Below are 17,326 nucleotides of genomic sequence, written 5' to 3'. Positions count from 1 at the left end.
CAACATCATCTTGCAGTGCAGCAATATTTCCAATGAGAAGCTACGCTATACAGTGGATACCTTGTATGTATCATGGAGTTTGGATAATATAAAGCACCTGATTATGATTTGTGGCTCTAAAGTCAACATCCTCCACCCTAAGAGAACCCAGAACTAGTAGTGGTTTAGAGCTGCTGATCAACAGAAATGTCTTTCCTCATTTCAACTAGGAGTCCTCCTCTGTATACCATTGCTGAGTTAAGTAAAAGGAAGGAGTTGAAAGAACTTCAGCTGCAACTTATACCTAATAAAGTGGTCCACCCACCACATTATTCTTCAATTGCAGGTGACAAATCCAAGACAAGGACTGTATGCTACTGGCCTGTTACGATCTGATAACACAAAAAGTCATCTTCCCTTTCCTTTTTGAATATGTAAAAAATGTTAAACATTTAGTTTACTGTCATTTTCTAATGTTGTCTGAAATACATTGTGACACATCAAAACGTTCATAGAATGAATAAAAAATGTGCTGTCTGTTTCAATATACTACCTCAGTCATTCCTCTGCATTGGATGTTGCCTGTATTTAAATGTCCAAAGCTGCCTTAATTATTTATTTTATTGCCTTTCTAAACAATATTTTCTCTTTCTGTTATTCTTCTCTTTAAAAAAAAAAAAATGTATAAAAGATTCACCAGCAGTTAGAACAGATGCAAAACTGTGGGTCAGTCACCAGCTAAAACTAGTGTTGATCTGATGTATGTAAACCAGTGCTGTTCACTTGAGTTCTATCAGCACCGAATACCAGCATGCGTTCAGTTCCTGATCCACTTAGATGCTGAAATGGCTTCTTATTTGACCACAGACAAGTCACAAAAAACTTGTCCTCTAGAACAGGAAGGTCCCACTAAATTCATTCAGACAAGAAAGCACCAAGCATTTCCCAGGAGACACTGCACCCTCAGGATTTAGCCTTCAACATCTTTTCTCCTAGCCACAAAAGGCGAGCTGAACTACTTACTCACCACCTGTATCATGCTTTAAGATGCCTGGACAAAAAGCATGCAGTGGTGCATATTTAATAACCACCATAACTGAATTCCATAGTTTTCCTTCAGAGAAGCTGGCTGAAGACCTGCACCGCTCATATTTTGTCTACCACAAAACCTGACACTTGAGACACAGGCATGGGAAACATCATCATAAAAGTGCTCCCACAGCAAAGATATACTCTGACGTGCTCTTGAGATTATGAGTAAGCCTCTAATTAGGGATTACACACCAGCAAGAAGGAAGCCCAGATCCATCTCCTTCTATTGTAGGCTAAATGATACATTGCCATATATTTATCAGGAGACGCTCAGATGAATTTAGTGACGTCAGGAGTAAAAGATAGATCTGGCTGGCTTTAAGCCAGGCATAATGGTAGCAGCAGCTGTGTTTGATTCATCTATACAGAACTGGGAATTAATCTCCCAGTCAGCCAGGTTGGAGGTCAGAACTGTATTTCTCCTGAGAGAAAGCACTATTCCAAACTGTGCAGCAGGACAATATGAAAAATATTGTACTCATTGCACTACGAACAAAAATCCGTACTGACTAGGATGAGACACCCACATTCATCTTCATTTCTGAAGAAGCCAAAATAGGAAGATAAGTGGCATAAAGAGCTGACAGGCTACTGCATTATCTAATCTTTACAAAGAGTATTTGTGTGAGGCACGGAGCTTAATTTAGGAAAGTTGATTTTACTTTCCCTGCACCCATTCCCCTGCTAACACTTTATTCAAGGAATCAATTAGGCCTTGATCAACCATTGATCAAGGGTTCCCAGTGGGGAGCCCTAATGCATTTTATCTGTCATTATCGTTCCTAAACAACACCTATTTCTGAGCATGCACTTAATTTTTTTCATCAATACTGTGCCATCCTTCACCAAGCCTGTTAATAGCATTTTGGAGGTGCACTTTGAATGAAATCCTCCTTTGACAATGAATTAGTGGAACTATTGGGATTTCCCTTGGTGTCTTTGCTTTTTTTCAGCCACACAGGCAAACCCTCAGCCCCCTCACCTCCTCTCGCCTAAAAAAAGGTTAAAGTGATGTGTTGGAGTTCAAGATACTAAATGGAAAGCTGTTCAGAACAAATAGAAAAACATAACCAATAATGCTTTAAAGCAAACATCCATTATTTTTCACTAAATTCCCTGTGGAGTGAAAGATGTGATGCATCTTTACAATCTCCAGAATTTTTCAGTCATTAGCATTTCCCTGGCAATATTTGTTTTAAAGGAAAGACACAAAAGGTGCATATCAGCTTTGACAAGACTTAAGTGTATGATTAAGCCAGTCGCAGGGATTTAAGCATGCACTTAAGTTATCTGCTGAATAGGGACGGATTTAAACCTATGCCTGCATGCTTTGCTGAAAAGAAGCCAAAACGAATTGGTTATAATTAAATTCTTTTGATGAAATTTCTGCAACTCCCTATTGTGTGACACCAGTACTGAAATGCTAATAAACTAGTTAAAATTAAGCTTATTACCAAGTAAAATTAACCACAGAGACACTTCTGTCTTTTCTTACTTTATATCACCATTTACATAACATTATTTTGCATTAGAGAAATAAAATACTTGACCAGGGCTAACGCATCAGCCTCACAGAGCCATAATTGCAGTGCAACACAATCCAGGAGACAATCTACAGATTCCTCCACATCTGCCTGCAACGCTACTCCTGTTTATCTGATAAATAGCTTTTAGCTATGTCAGCACTTACGCAAAACCCTAACTCCAGAACACTGCCAGAGAGATGCTACATGCCAGGAACTGCTTAATGTGTGGAGAGCTCTTCTGACAACAAAACCAATGAAACTCTAACTGAAAAATAAAGCATTAACCCACAGGCTGCTCAGAAACCATTGCACACACACACCAAGACTTGCATGCTCTGAAGCATGTTATGTTACTACAGCACATCCCCACAGAACTACCACAGAGTTAAAAATGGCCTTGTCCTCTTGAGAGCCTTCTGCATGCCGGCAAACGCAGCTACTACCCACACAGACATTGTTCTGAAATTCTTCAGTTTGATTGTGAACCCCTTCCTCGTATTGGTGAGCGACTCAGCAGCATCAGATCATTTCTGTGAGCAACTGTTCATGAGTGAAGAAGGTGCAAGAGATTCAGATTTTCCACTTTGTCTTTAAAACCAAATGTGAAAGAGGTTGCGAGGACTGAGCTATGCTTGAAAAAACATACCCGTTACTTTCCAGTCTGCTGTCTATAATCTGTATGGGACCAGGCAAAATATCAATCAGGAATTACAATAATTTGCAAAATGTTTTGAGAAATGAGACAAGAAATGCACCATATTTTTTATAAGCTAGCAGTAAAAGCTATAGAAGAACCCATTACAATTTACTGTGACACAGAAAATGAGCATTTTCACACATCTCATGAAAAACAGAAGTAGCCATTACTTTTCAGTCCTCTACCATTCAGTGGGCCATTTTCAGCACAGCTAAGCAGGCATGGAATTTAGGCTGCAATTTTCATAGGGACCCCAAGTGAGTTAATGGCCTAATCTTTATTGAAAATTCTGGTCTTGACTTTCAGTTGCCAATAGCAGTAACTGCTCCCATAATCAAATATCATAGTCAGTGATCCTTCAGTGCTTTTGTTCCTTAAACTGGCTTATGTTACTCAGTTTGATATTTCAAAAAGAAAACGAAAAAACAGCACATTATGGTGGTTTAGTTATGTTCTCCCGTTTGTGGTCATTAAATAACAGCACCATAGCTCTCCCCATAAATCAGAAAAGATTCAGACATCTGAAAAAATAAACCTACTGAAAAAAATCATGTATTACAGCTGCAAAAAAGTAAATATGGACTTTATTTTCTGTGCCTCCAGGAGAATCATCACAGTAAAAATAAATACAGATGCTAAAACCAGGAGGATTATAGAAGTCAGAACTGGTACAAGATTATGCATTTTATTAATATAATTTATATTCTAACAGGGTCCAATCTGGTGTTGAGAAATATAGGGATTATCCAGCCTCTGATAAGATAGGGCCCTGCTGCTTTCTCTTTATCACAATAAAATTAAGGTTAACCCTATCAGTACTTCACAGATCTCTAATAAATACATATAGAGCCCCACATAGAAATCACCAATTTATAAAAATGTCAAATGCTGCTTTGTATTAATGGAATCAAAATAAAACATAGTAAAGAGAATATTCAAGCTACAGATGAGTGGCCATTCACATAACCATTCCCATGACTCTAGCAATGTCACTGGAGTTTGGACTGCTTGAAATGGGGGCATAAATCTAGCCTGGAAAAATAGTGCTCTCAGAGTCATAACAACCCGCCTTAGTTCTCATTATCACACAAACTCCATTCAATATTCATATCTCTTGGGCTGATATTTCTGCCCTCTAAAAAATAAAAAGCTACACTTTGGGAACTTGCATATGAACACGCACAAACACCAGTAGGAGCTCCCTAGTCCCTCGGGTGCCCACTTTGAGCTGAAGACAGCCTATGAACCAGTCACTGCTGCTTTGGGAACAGCCAGGACAAATCAAAAGAGCTATATGTTTTTCCTGACAGCCATCCCGTAGGAACGCATTTCCTCATCCTATTCCCACACAGTCCATATTTCACTTCCGCAGAGCTCAAGGGATTCATATTTTCCAATGTAACCAGCCGGAACAGTTGGAGGAATAGTGAACAGGGTGTGAGCTCAGGCCCTGCCAAAGAAATTCACAGTGCATGTCCAAGAAGCAAGGCATTACCCCTTTTCCTTCTTATATTACGTACTCCTGAGCTTTCTCCAAGCCCCTCTCTCTTTATAACATCAGACCACGTAGCCAGTTCAGAGAAAGAGTTGTAAAGTCCAGGGCAGTACTTATCTCATGAGATCAAGACCAACATTTTTCCACAAGGAAAAGGCAAAACAACATTCTAGGGCATGGGAGCAACTTGGCTGCTTAAAAGCTCAGAGAGGCTGCTGCCAAGTCACTAGAATGAGAGGGAGAGGCAATTTTGGGGCTTCTCCCAAGCCGACAAATGAGAACAAGCCAGTCTAGGCTGCTTTGAGTCCCACCCTGTGGCTGATGCTGCGGGGCACACACCAGCGTGCTACTGTGCCTGTTTCATAGCAGAAGGAACAAAACGGACGTAATTCACTGGACAAGTGCTATTGCAATATGCAGCCCTGCTGTCGGCGCAGCTCAGGCTCTCAAATCTCTTGCCATCAGTGAAAACACCAAGAGCTCTTGTCGTGGGTTAGGCCGCTCCGGCAACCGAACCCTACACAGTCGCTCACTCACCCTCCCCCACTCCCAGGGATGAGGGAGAGAATTAAAGGATAAACGGGAAACCCGTGGGTTGAGATAAGAACAATTTAATACAGTTGGTTTAATACACAGTGTAGATGCTCACCACCCCCTCGTATGCGAAGCCCGTCTCGTCCCGAAGCTGCAATCCTGGAAGAACGTGAGGCCCCAAAATAGAGAGGGGCAGAGAGAGAGAGAGTACTCCGAGAGTGGGAGTACTGGGAGAGAGAGGGAAAAAAGGCAACAGAGCAAAAGTGGTGAAAGAGCCAAAGCACAAAAAAAAGCCCTTCTTTCCGGCTGACCCTCACCTTTATACTGGGCATGACACTGCATGATATGGAATACTAATTGGCCAGTTTGGCCCTCAATCTTAAGTTCCACCACAAATCACAAGGGGAATTGTGGCCCCCTTGTCCCAGCTATGCTCCCCCCTTATCCCACCGTGCTTCTGCACTCCGGCCAGAACACGGCACACTGAAAAGTCCTTGGAGTCTCACTTCCAACCACAAACATCAGCTTGCTATCAACATTCTTCTCAGAGCGAGTCTCTGAGTAAAACCAAAACACGGAGCTCTTCTAGCTGCTAAAAAGAAGAGCTAACTCTGTCCCAGCTAAAACCAGGACAGCTCTACATTTAGAATCAGCCCCCGCTGCCTGCAGAGTTTTAGGCAAATCTCTCAGCTCCTGCGTCTCCACCTAAACAGAGTAATAACACCGCCCAGTTTCACAGAGAGAGGAGAGTATTAATTAAATTTTGTAGCAAGGGACGAAGTATCCACTCCAAAGTACTTCCACTTGACGAAGTAGGAGTAAATGAAAACTGCAAGGGAATCCATTATTCAACCTCTTCTCAAGATAGAAATAGAAAATATTGATTGGCCTCCATTTTATTCTGGGAAGAATTTTACATGTACATAGACTCCTAATTAACAGAAGGCTACCAGGTACTTGAAAAAAATGCTCATTTATATATTTTTATAGATACATATATATGAATGATACAGATGATACCAGAGCCCTCAAAGTCTTAATCGGCAGAGTCCTTTTCTGCTTCTGCACACAAAATTCATGTTACTTTCTTCTGATGTGCAAGTGTTAGCGTAGATTATTCCTTCACCGATTTTCCAAGTAACTGCATTAACTGAATTACTGTGATGGACCTGTCTGGGTTAGCTGCTTCCCCATACCAGCACGCATGGCAACACTGTTCTTCACATCAGGAAAGCCAGCACAGAAATTCTAAGCCTGCTGTACAAAAATACCAGTTTTAGACTGCTGCTGTTTTATTTATTCTGTAGGCAGGACTGTAAGTGTAACACAGAGACAAACTATTGATTTCCCCAGTATAAGACCATGGATTTAAAGTCACACAGGAACATTAAGAGCCTCAAATTTGATCATCTGCAATATACAGCAATTTCTTAACTCAGTAAAACTGCACTTAAACTGGAGCCCGTACTTGAGACTCTGTTTTAATCTTACAAACAACAGTAGTGTACAGTATATGACTCAGAGGAAAGCTGAATTTTCTGACCTCTTTAGTAAGAATAAATAAAAACCACTGCAAACCAACAGGCTGAAGGAGGGAGGGAATCTTTCCTGACACATTTTCACTATTTTTACCTCTGAAGAGTGAGGACCAACATTCTCCGTGATGCACTTGTCAACATAACAGCACTGATTGCTTTATAGATAAAAATGTTTCATTGTTTTTTTCTTTCCTCCATACCCACACATTTATCGAACGATCAGCCTCAACAACAGCCAACAACAGGGAATTCAAAAGATGATGATGTGGACCATAAGAATCATTTCTCTTTTAAACCTGCTCCTTAATATTTTCAAGTATTTCTTCTATGTTCAGGACAGGTCTTTACTATGATACTATTTTAGAAACTGCTTTCATTTGTCTTCTTAAGATCTCTCAAGCCAAGGATCTCTTTCCTTTCCCAAACTGTATCAGGGTAGTGCCCATAATCCCTCTACATGACTGCTCTCTCCCACCTTTCTAGTGCTTCTAATCTGTATTTTCTGTAACCTTAGTGATTCTAATTTTCTGTAACCACAATTCAGTATTAAATTCACAGTGAGGCGAGTCTGTCAATTTATACAATGACATGATAATATTTTCTAACTGATTCCCTTTCTAAATACAGCCAAGTGCTGTATTTGGGTTTTGGAGGCCTATTGCATATTAAGTAGATGCCTTTATTAAGCTATCATGTATGACGTGTAGATGTTTCTCCCAAGAGGTTACAAGTAATTCAGAATCCAATAATGCATAGAAGTAATTTTAAATTGCCCCTTCTACTTTAATTACCTTGCAAGTTAATTCCATGTTCCAGCTACAGCATGCTGTCCGGCAACCTCTTTTCAGTCCTTCAGAAGTGCACCTGACAATCACTCACAGTGTTCATTAATTAATTCAGAGCCTTTCTAGAAAGTAATGTTGACATCTTATCCACTCCTTGTCCAGGTTATTGCCAAACATACTGAATAGAACTAGATCTACAGTTAATCTTATTTTGTTATTTGGTGCAGTTATTTTTTTTTTTATTTTTTTGTTATTTTGTCTTTCCATTGAGGAACCAGCACTTTATGTACGTAATGACTGTTAATCCATGGTAAAATTTTGCCACCTACCCTATGATTTTCAAGCTCCCTTAGTCTTCCGTTGTAAGAGATTTTGTTTGACAATTTTGATTGAATAGGCAGGTTACACACAATTATTTTAAGGATAAAGACAATCCAGATGGGCAATCTTGCCTTTACAACAGAAATACCAAGTAAGCACAGGAACAAAAGTCAAACATAAGTAAAATTTGAAACCAGAAACAAAAGCTTTGTTTATTAAACTTCTATACATTTACCTTGGCTTTCCACTAGAATTTAAGCATACATGTGCTGCAAGGAGAAACTTGGAAAGATAATGAATTGTGTGTCTTTGTCTGTGCTAAGGATATCTCCTTTGTAACAATATTAATGTGGCTCTTAAATTGTAAAGGTATTTTTTTTAAATCCTATTCATTCTGATGATGGGGGTGTCTTCCTACATGTTCCTAGTAAGGCTCGCTGGCTTCTTTGCTTTTTTTTGTGGGGGTTTTTGGTGTGTGGTTGTTTTTTTAAATGGCAGATGCACTTGGCAATATCTGTGACCTTGAGTTGTACACATGAGCAAGCAAGAGAGCCCAGTCCTGCCAGGCTGCTTATGCATTCTGCGAGAGCTCCTTCTGAGAGGGGTGTCTCAAGGAAGACAGAAGCATGATATGCATACCAAGCCAAGTGCTTCATGATTTATTTATAGGGAAAAGGGGCATAAAAATCTGCTGAAGGGGAAAGAAAAATGAAGAATCTGACTTACCTTGTCGGTGTAGACGAAGAAGAGAATGACAACAGTGAGCTCCAACAGAAATATAATTAACAGCATGATAAAAAACTGTCAAGAGAAGAAGGGACAGGGGAAAAAACAAAATGCAAAAACCATCAACATCTATTTCAGCTTTTTTGGATGCACAATAAGTATATTCAGCAGATCATGCAAAATGGGGAGTGGGAGTCATACAGGCAGCAAGATGCACAGCTGCTGTGTTACAGCAGAACAGAAGGCACGTACCATGCAGCAACTGAAAAAAACAGGTAAAGGACTAGTCAGAAAATGCAATAGTATCTGGGCATACGTATGGCTCATTTATGTCATTGATTTCAGTAGAACAGCATAAAACTCCACAAAGATCTGTCCCCCCAGCTGACTAGTGCTCTATTCGACAGCAACCCTTGCGGACCCTTCCCAGGCTAGGTTTTCTTTATTATTTTCCCTATCAGATCTTTCCAATTAACAAGATATAAGCAAAATCCACAGCTTAGACTTGCAATTGCAAGAGAAGGTAGCCTGGTCCATAAACCATAAAGTCATGTCTCCTTTCAGGGGGAATTGTGGGAGAAGTGAAAGGCACACCAAAGAGCTCGTATACCAAGTTAGCTTTACAAGCAGTTTTGGGTAGCTACACAAATCACTCATGGGTTTCAAATGAAAGAGGCTGATTTGTACTGAAGACATCAAAGCAAAGTCGGTCCATCTCTTTTTCACGTTATAAGTCATGGAACTGTCTAAACTCCAGTAATGGAAAGCTCAAAGGAGTGGATAAAAAACTTCTAACACAGGGATTTCAGGTAGTTTCTCTAAAGCCCTCCGCTCTGATCGACTTCAGCGAGAGGAACTATTGGCAATGCCAAACACTTCTGAAAAACATATCCTCTGTTTGCTGTTAAGATGTTAGATGCGTCTGCAGCACAGGTCTGCAGCAGTGTCAACAGAGTGGTTGCACAGACTTTAGAACGAGTGCTGTCACAGCATTAAATGAAACTGAGTTTTGCAAAGATAGGTAAAGGAGTAATTTTGGAAACTTTTTAGGCTCAGGCAAAGGTCCTGCTCCCTATAACACGAACTCCATACATTTAGCAGCCTGCAAGGCTGGAATTCTAATACTGAGCAACACTGATTTAATTGAAATCCCATTCCCCAGAGAAAAAATCCAGTTACTGTCTCTGTAGCTTCAACCACAAGGCTGCAAACCTATTTGAAAGTTTAATAGCTACAAAGTCTTATCAGAGCTTCTTCACTGCCTGGTAAGTCAAAACCAAACCCTTGAACCTATGGATTTCTGTGACTGAATAGAGGGCAAAAGGTCAAGAACGGGAAAATACCTTTCTCCACTAGCACAATTACACTGTCTACAGAACTCATTGCATTTTGCCCTGCAAGTCTTAAATTAAAGTTTATTTTCAAATCTTCATCACGAGCATCTTCACACCTGCCTGACCCTAATACTGGATCCTATTACTGCCCAGTTTTGAATCACAGAACTCATTCACGCTCGTGATCCAAGCTGATTTCCATATCATTACCATCCAACACTGGCCTTCTGCATGGTTTTGCAAACCAGCCTTGGTGCAGCTTGCTTGTTTTTCACATGTACAATTTTAGCCTGCTGCATAGCATTAATCGAAAAAGGACAAAGCATATCACTCTTTGTGAAGATGCACAGACACTTTGCTATATTTTATTTGACTGTGGGGTACATTTTTGCTCATCCAGAAGCATGGCTTTTCCAAAATACGCATGTGGCATGCGACCACCACTGTTTCCCTGTGAATTTCACTGGCATAGCCTGGATTGCATTAGGAAATTTCTAGAACAAAGGAAGTACTTGTACCCATTAGGAACAGTGATCAGCATTTCTTACCACAGGACACCAGTTTCGTCAGCTTATAATTTTACCAAACCTTAATTGTCTATGCTTATATATTCTGTGCTTGTTTCTGTCTAAAAGGATAAAAGCTTTTGGAATAACTTCAAAAATAGCACTTCAATTACTTCCAAGAATGAAGCAGGTCAAAGCACGTTATTCTGCACAGGTTAAATTTCCGGTGGCTTAATTTGAAATCCTCTCACACTCCAGTGTTTAGGGCAGAGACGTGAAACAAAGTGCAGCTCCATTTCAGGCACGTGCCTTTTGTCTTACTCAACTATGAGTGGATTTTTGTGGGAAAGTTATCAGCCTTCAAAAAACTGCATTTCACACATCCAGTAGAGATGAGAGGGCTCAGCAGCTCAAACATTCAAAGTCTACAACTCAAAAAGCCTACTCACATCCTTCCTGCAGCTCACTCATGACCAGACAACTTGCAAACCATCCCACGGAGTATCTTCCCTGCTCCTGTGGTGTCCACAAACGCCCACAAGGCCTTTCTGCCACCCCCCTCAGAACCGATGGCCTCCAGTCTTGCTTCACAGGACATGACCTGGAACATCTGGTACAGCCAGGAACCGGAATAAAATACAGGGCCCCGTTTTTCCTGTGCTCTCAAGAAAGCTCTTCCTCCGTCTTCTGCACCCACGAGCACAGAAACAGCACAGATGAAGCCAGGGAATGACTTCGCAGGAGAAAGGGGAACCTGAGGAAGAACATTTTTTAAAGCAGATGGGAAATGGTTTGGTTTAGGACACAATCTGGCTACCAGTTTTAGAGAAACTGGACCTACTGGCAGTAGCTGATTGGGGCAGGAGGCACCAGGGAAAAAGGCAAGACCTGCACAGTGGCAGGGGACACCTGTGCATGCGGATACCCAGGAGGAGTGACACCTTTGCGAGGATGGTGGACTGTGGAGCACTCCGTGCTGGAATCTTGGCAAAAAGAGAGCAACAAAGAGTGGCAGAGAAACGAAAGCACCCCACACAGACCCCCATGACTGAGTATAATGTGCAGGAGTGGACTGGAGACTGGCACAGGGGAAGGAAAGGTGTCTGGACGGAAGTTGAGGTGTTTTCTCAAGTGTGTAATTGTCATTATTACTAAATACCAGAATCAGTAATTAAGTTTATCTTAATTGGCAACAAATTAAGTGAAATTTCATGACTTGAGAGTGTTTTTCCCTGCAACACCAAGTCATAAAACTCTGCTAAAAGCCCCCATCCTAAGACTGGAGCAGTCAGCTGCTGGGGCCAGCTGTGCTGCTGTGTCCAGCAGCAGACAGCTGTGGGGTGGATCTTCTGGCAAGACCATGATGGTGCTCCTGCCTTCTTCAGTTAATACTAAGGAAATAGATATGATGTTGTCATTGTAAAAGATGCTAAAACTGTGAAGTCAAGCACTCAAAACTTAGGAAGTCTCAGAATAAAAGTCCTCTCAGTGATGGTTATGTACCGTGTCTAAGTCTTTCCCTACACAGGCTCAGAGGTTCCTCCAAGCTATTACTGATGGGAATCGGGTTTCATGCACTGCAGATTTTGGAAGTCATACAGTGAACCAAAATTAATGTACACTGTTCAGAAAGTCAAAACCTAGATAAGTAGTATTATGCTTTTCCTCCACAGAAAAACATTTTTGTTTTTAAATAAAGCCTCTAGTTTTATCTTTCTTACTATTTGCATTCCTTGACCAAAAGTACACTGTTATATCACAGATATTAACACTTACTAGTGAGTATGCAGACAGCAGAGACCCACACTATATCTTTTATTGCAAAGGTAAATTAGGTGAGGTCAACCTCAAGGTGGAGGCTTCAATTTCACCACTTGGTAAAAGCTACAAGCACTTACATGTCAGCACATTTATCATCCCTCTCTAAAGAAGAACCCTACCTGAACCCAAGCCAACACGCCAGAAAGTAAAAATTGAGACTTCAGATTGAGCTGGCTGCAAAAAATAGCCTGCACACTTCAGCACATCTTCTGATCCACCAGACTAAAGTGCATGCATGGACCCATGCACAACCTGCTCCTTTATTCCCATAGCACCTTCCAACAAAAGTTCACTTTCAGTTCCATCCTCAGTATCATCTCAAAGGGAATGATGATCAGTTTGGGGCTAGAACCACCTTGGCATATCCCATTCAAATTTAAAAGGGAGAAACATATGCCCACTGAAGGCTCACAGCACCTACACCCCCACCACACCTGCTGGAAATTCTCATAGCTCCTTTTCAAGTGTTCAAGGCCAGGTTGGATGAGGCTTTGAGCAACGTGGTGTAGTGGAGGCTTTCCCTGCCCATCGCACGGGGGTTGGAACTAGATGATCTTTGAGGTCCCTTCCAACCCTAACCATTCTATGATTCTTTTATGATTCTAACTGTTCCCTATGTACGTCATTTAAAGCACGTCTCCATCACAGCTCACAAAGGCGCAGAGCAACAAGTTAGTTATATTTTCTTCCCAAACAAACAAGATTCTCTGGTTTCTCAGATGTTGTAGACACACTTGCCTCTCTGCATGGTGACTAAACATCACATGCTAATACACAGGATTGGGTCTTTTGCTTCCCCACTGCCTTTCTTCTTTTCTGACAGAGACAATATGAAGTAAAACACATGAGCAGGTAAGTTGCTCCTGCGAAAGTGCTCCAGCAAGCTAACTGCTCTTGGCCTGCAGCAGCTCCCAGGATGAATAGAAAAAAAATAGAAGATTTACAGGTAATCTTTCCTCTGTAACATCAACTGTAAGTTTGATACAGTCAAGCATTTTGCCTTTTAGTTAGGCTGAATTACTATGTTTTCACTGATCAGCTTTGATTTTAGTATTACATTTCACTTCCTAATTAATAAGCACCTCAGCTAGAAGAAATTACAGAGAATTTCTTGAGCTAAAACTGTTGGTCTGCCAAGAAAACTCTGACTTTATAGCCTGGGAGGGATTTTTATTTGTCTGCCTAGTCCTAACGTGTATATATATAACTTTTGTCTTCAAGAATAGTCCAGCTCTGGCTTCTAGAAGCCAGAGCCTCTTAGAATCTCAGAAACATGTAGGTTGGCAATGACCTCTGGGGATCATCTGGTCCAACCCTTTGCTAAATGCACAGTTAACTAGATGAAGACCTTTCCAAGTATGAAGAAGGACAGTTATCCACAGCCTCACTGGACACCTTTTTCCAATACTTGACCACCTTCATGATAACAAAAATATTCTGTATCTCTAATTGAAATTTTCCTTGTTGTAACTTGTGTCTTACCTCTTGTCCGATCCCTGTGAATCCTTCCAAAAGCTGTATTTTCTTTAAAGTCTACTGTAATGTAGTTGAAGACAGGAATAAATCTCCTTGTTTTAATCTCTTAAAACAAAACAAACACAACTCTCTCAGTCTGTCCTTGCAGATCATGTGCCCCAAAATCATTGGACTCCTTCTCCTCCGGTATGTACATGTGTTCTACTGGGGAGCCCCAAACTGGGCTAAGCCCTCCAGACGTAGCCTTGTCTTATTCTGGAAGAAGGTGTTACTCTTTCTCAGTGTCAAGAAATAGAAGGGAATGTGGGGCTTGGTATGGCCCACAACTACCCAATTATTACATTTATCTTTTCATTTTGATTTAAGACAAAGGTGCATACTAAAGGCTCTCCACACATTTGAAACATCTCTGCTTGTTCTGATCAAAAGAAGAAGATTCTTTATTTTTGAGTTAAAAGGAAAATTATCAGATTGTGTTACTACGCTTTAGGCCTAAACTATCTGCAAAAATAATTTTTTGTATTGATTTTTAGATTATAATTTGATATGAGCTGAAATACTATAAAAAAATTACATCACATTCTGCACATCCCCTTCTCTGCAGCGATAGCATCTTATCTTTAATACTGAATGTGTAAACAGTATCTCTTTTTTTTAATAAATGAAGTCAAACCTTTACCTACAAATTCAGAGTTCCATTAAAGTCAAAAGAACTTAATGGATTTTATAGCAGCCACACTTTACCAAGCTGCCTGAACTTGAATTTAATATCTTTGTAATTTTCCTGTTCTCTTATAATAAATTATATTGTTTATATTGAAATAATATCTCCTAGACTAAGGGGAGATGCCCGATTACCATGATCAGCGTTGCCAAAATCTTATATCTTCCCTGCAGAAGTATAGCATATCTTCATGCCTAACCAAATTAAAACAGATGCATCAACAAACTTCGATGCATAAAGTTGAGCACCAAAAGGGGTAACACTGTCAGAGGTCCTGAATGCTATAAACTATTGCGAAATTTACTGCATGTTCCACAAAGTCAAAATCAATGCAAGAATTCCCACTGAAGTACTGGAAAACAGAACTCCAGGTACTGGAGAACCATCTGCTCTTTTCAGGGGCCCTGTACCTGCTTTCAGGTCCCAACACTTGCCAATGTTGACTCTGGCTTTCTAAGCACAGCAATATGAAGACCATCCTAAGTATTTTAAAAGGTTTCCTAGAATAGCTTTTCTGTCACATACATGTCTACATGATTTCCACAGATAAAAACTGATACAGTACAGACTTTATCAGTACTCAAAAAAGTAAAAAAAAAAAAAAATTGAAACTTTCTTCCACTTTTGAAAGGAAAAGTCTTTAATGTATCACTAGTTCTCAAAAGAAGTTTGATTTAACATAATTCCCCAAAGGCATTTTGATCTGATATATTAATAGGGAGTAGAAACATTATGAAAGGCTTGCTTAGTTTTTTTAAATTTTCTTTGATTTTCTTTTCTGAGGAACTGAGCAAGGAGAGGAGAACAGAAGAAAGGGTGCAATGGGAATTGTACTTCCAGCTTAGAAATTACTTCTGCAGCCTGGAAGACTTGTACAGGAAGAGGCAGAGCAACGAATGAGAAATGACAGAACAGTGCCCAGAAAGTAACAATAACTAAGAATTCCAGTCAATAAAATCCCACTGTATTGATCTACCACATGAACTTCACCACCAAAGGAAAAGGGCAGCTTGCTCCCATCAATTTCCATCACGATGGATTCTGCTTCTACATCTCAGTACCAAAGTTCTTGCTGACACTCGGTTTGGATTCTCCTTTTGTTAGTTCCATACCATTGCTCCTACTTACCACCCTTTGTAGCACCACGCACGCTTCCTTTCTGCCCATAGTATTTAGACTCCTTGAATATTTGTAGACTTATTTGAGCCCCCTCTCTGCCACACTGTGAATATTTAGCTCTTTTAATACTTCCTTGGAAGTAAATCACTTTAGCCTCCTGATCCTTTTTTCTTCAGCATAAAAATGATAAGTTTGCTCATAAACTGTAAAAAGGCAGTAATGTATATGAGGAAACTTATGAGCAGAAACTCCATTATGAAAACAGCATGTATCTATATTTGGTTCATCAGCTATTATTCTCTAAAAGCCTTAATAGTTAATTCATTGTGATTGTGACAAAGTCATGCATGCTTTATGCTTGCTGTATATATAGTACAGCTCTGTTTATGTTTGGACCATATTTTCTATGAACGTGCAAAAACTCCTGCTGATCAATAAGGCTCAAAGAAATCTGCAGTAATTATTTCTGGGAAGACATACAACATATGCAGTTTTAACACATTAGCAGTGTTTCATTTTAGTCTCATTACTGCTTTCAGTTGGAATCATTCAGTCTTACTGCATTAGCAAGTGAGAGTTGAGAGACTTGACATTCCCATACTATATATTATGGATTTAACTGGCATTTTGTGGCATTTCTAGTCATTTTCCATCTTTTCCAAAAAACTGACTCAAAATCAACAAAGTGTCATCAAATATTAGCCAGGTATCACTCTCATATCACAACAGTAGGTGGGTATAGCTCCCTTTAACAGACGACAGATTATTATTCCACAGCACACATAAAGGTCTCACTGGCTTTTAACTCTCTTCAAGGGTTGCTTAGTCTCTTCTGCAAACATAACGCAAAGGTGTGACACGATCTGGTGTCAATCTTTGTCTTAGTCAAGACAGAAATTCACCCTACTTGTGAAGTACGATGTGGATGAAGAAGGACTAAAACATTAGACTAGCTCTTACAAGTCCTTGCGCCGCTCCATTAATAACAAAGCAGTTGCTTGAAGCTACCTACCATAGCTAGAGGAAATGGCAAATACAACCAGAAGGCTCTGGCTTGGGCTATTCTCCACCTATAGCAAAGATATGCAAAGATAATTAGTGTCTAAACTTACACCTTTTGCTCAGACTTAACATCACCTGTGTATTTAGTAAATGGAGCTTCTTCCCTGAATCTACCATCCCCAGGATATTTTTTGTCATCTGAAGCTCCAGCATGAAACGCGATCAGACAGCTCGGTGCCCCGAGAGCAGGAGGAGAGCAGCAGCGAGTGGTCCCCACACGTTCTGCTCAGGGAGCGAGCGAGTCGGCAGGGCTGGCTTCACACTCACATCGAACATCTGGCTGACCCCAAGTGCTGGGCAAACTGACAGAAGCTCCCCCAAGATGATAAGGGCAAATGACATGACCATGCTGCTCAGCTGACTTATGATGAGCTGAAGGGGAAAAAAATTACTCTGAAATTCTGCAGTTCTCCCTTTATATGTATTTTCAAACCCTGGGCTAAGCTTGCAATAGGACCTTACCTGCTAATTATGACAATAGGAAATTGCTCTTATTTCTAGGAGTCTCAAAACAGCATCTAGAAACTGCACTGCTTCTGTAAGTGAAGGAAATGGTGAGAAGCAGATGGTCAAGAACAGAAAAGGACAAGG

At 40.4% G+C, this 17,326-nt stretch overlaps 1 protein-coding gene across 1 annotated transcript in view; it reads right to left on the bottom strand.

Annotated features, from left to right (window-relative positions):
- The window catches only part of TSPAN4 (tetraspanin 4), a 409,182-nt gene that overhangs the window by 46,469 nt on the left and 345,387 nt on the right, over positions 1–17,326 (bottom strand). Inside the window, exon 6 of the mRNA XM_086613432.1 lies at positions 8,694–8,768. Within this exon, the coding sequence (XP_086469558.1) occupies positions 8,694–8,768 (75 nt within the window). The remainder of the gene's footprint in view (positions 1–8,693; positions 8,769–17,326) is intronic.

The sequence above is a fragment of the Tauraco erythrolophus genome, chromosome 6, assembly GCF_009769465.1.
Source record: "Tauraco erythrolophus isolate bTauEry1 chromosome 6, bTauEry1.pri, whole genome shotgun sequence".
NCBI lineage: Eukaryota > Metazoa > Chordata > Aves > Musophagiformes > Musophagidae > Tauraco > Tauraco erythrolophus.
The sequence above is the reverse complement of the archived record's forward strand: the minus strand, read 5'-3'. Positions and strand labels throughout refer to the sequence as shown.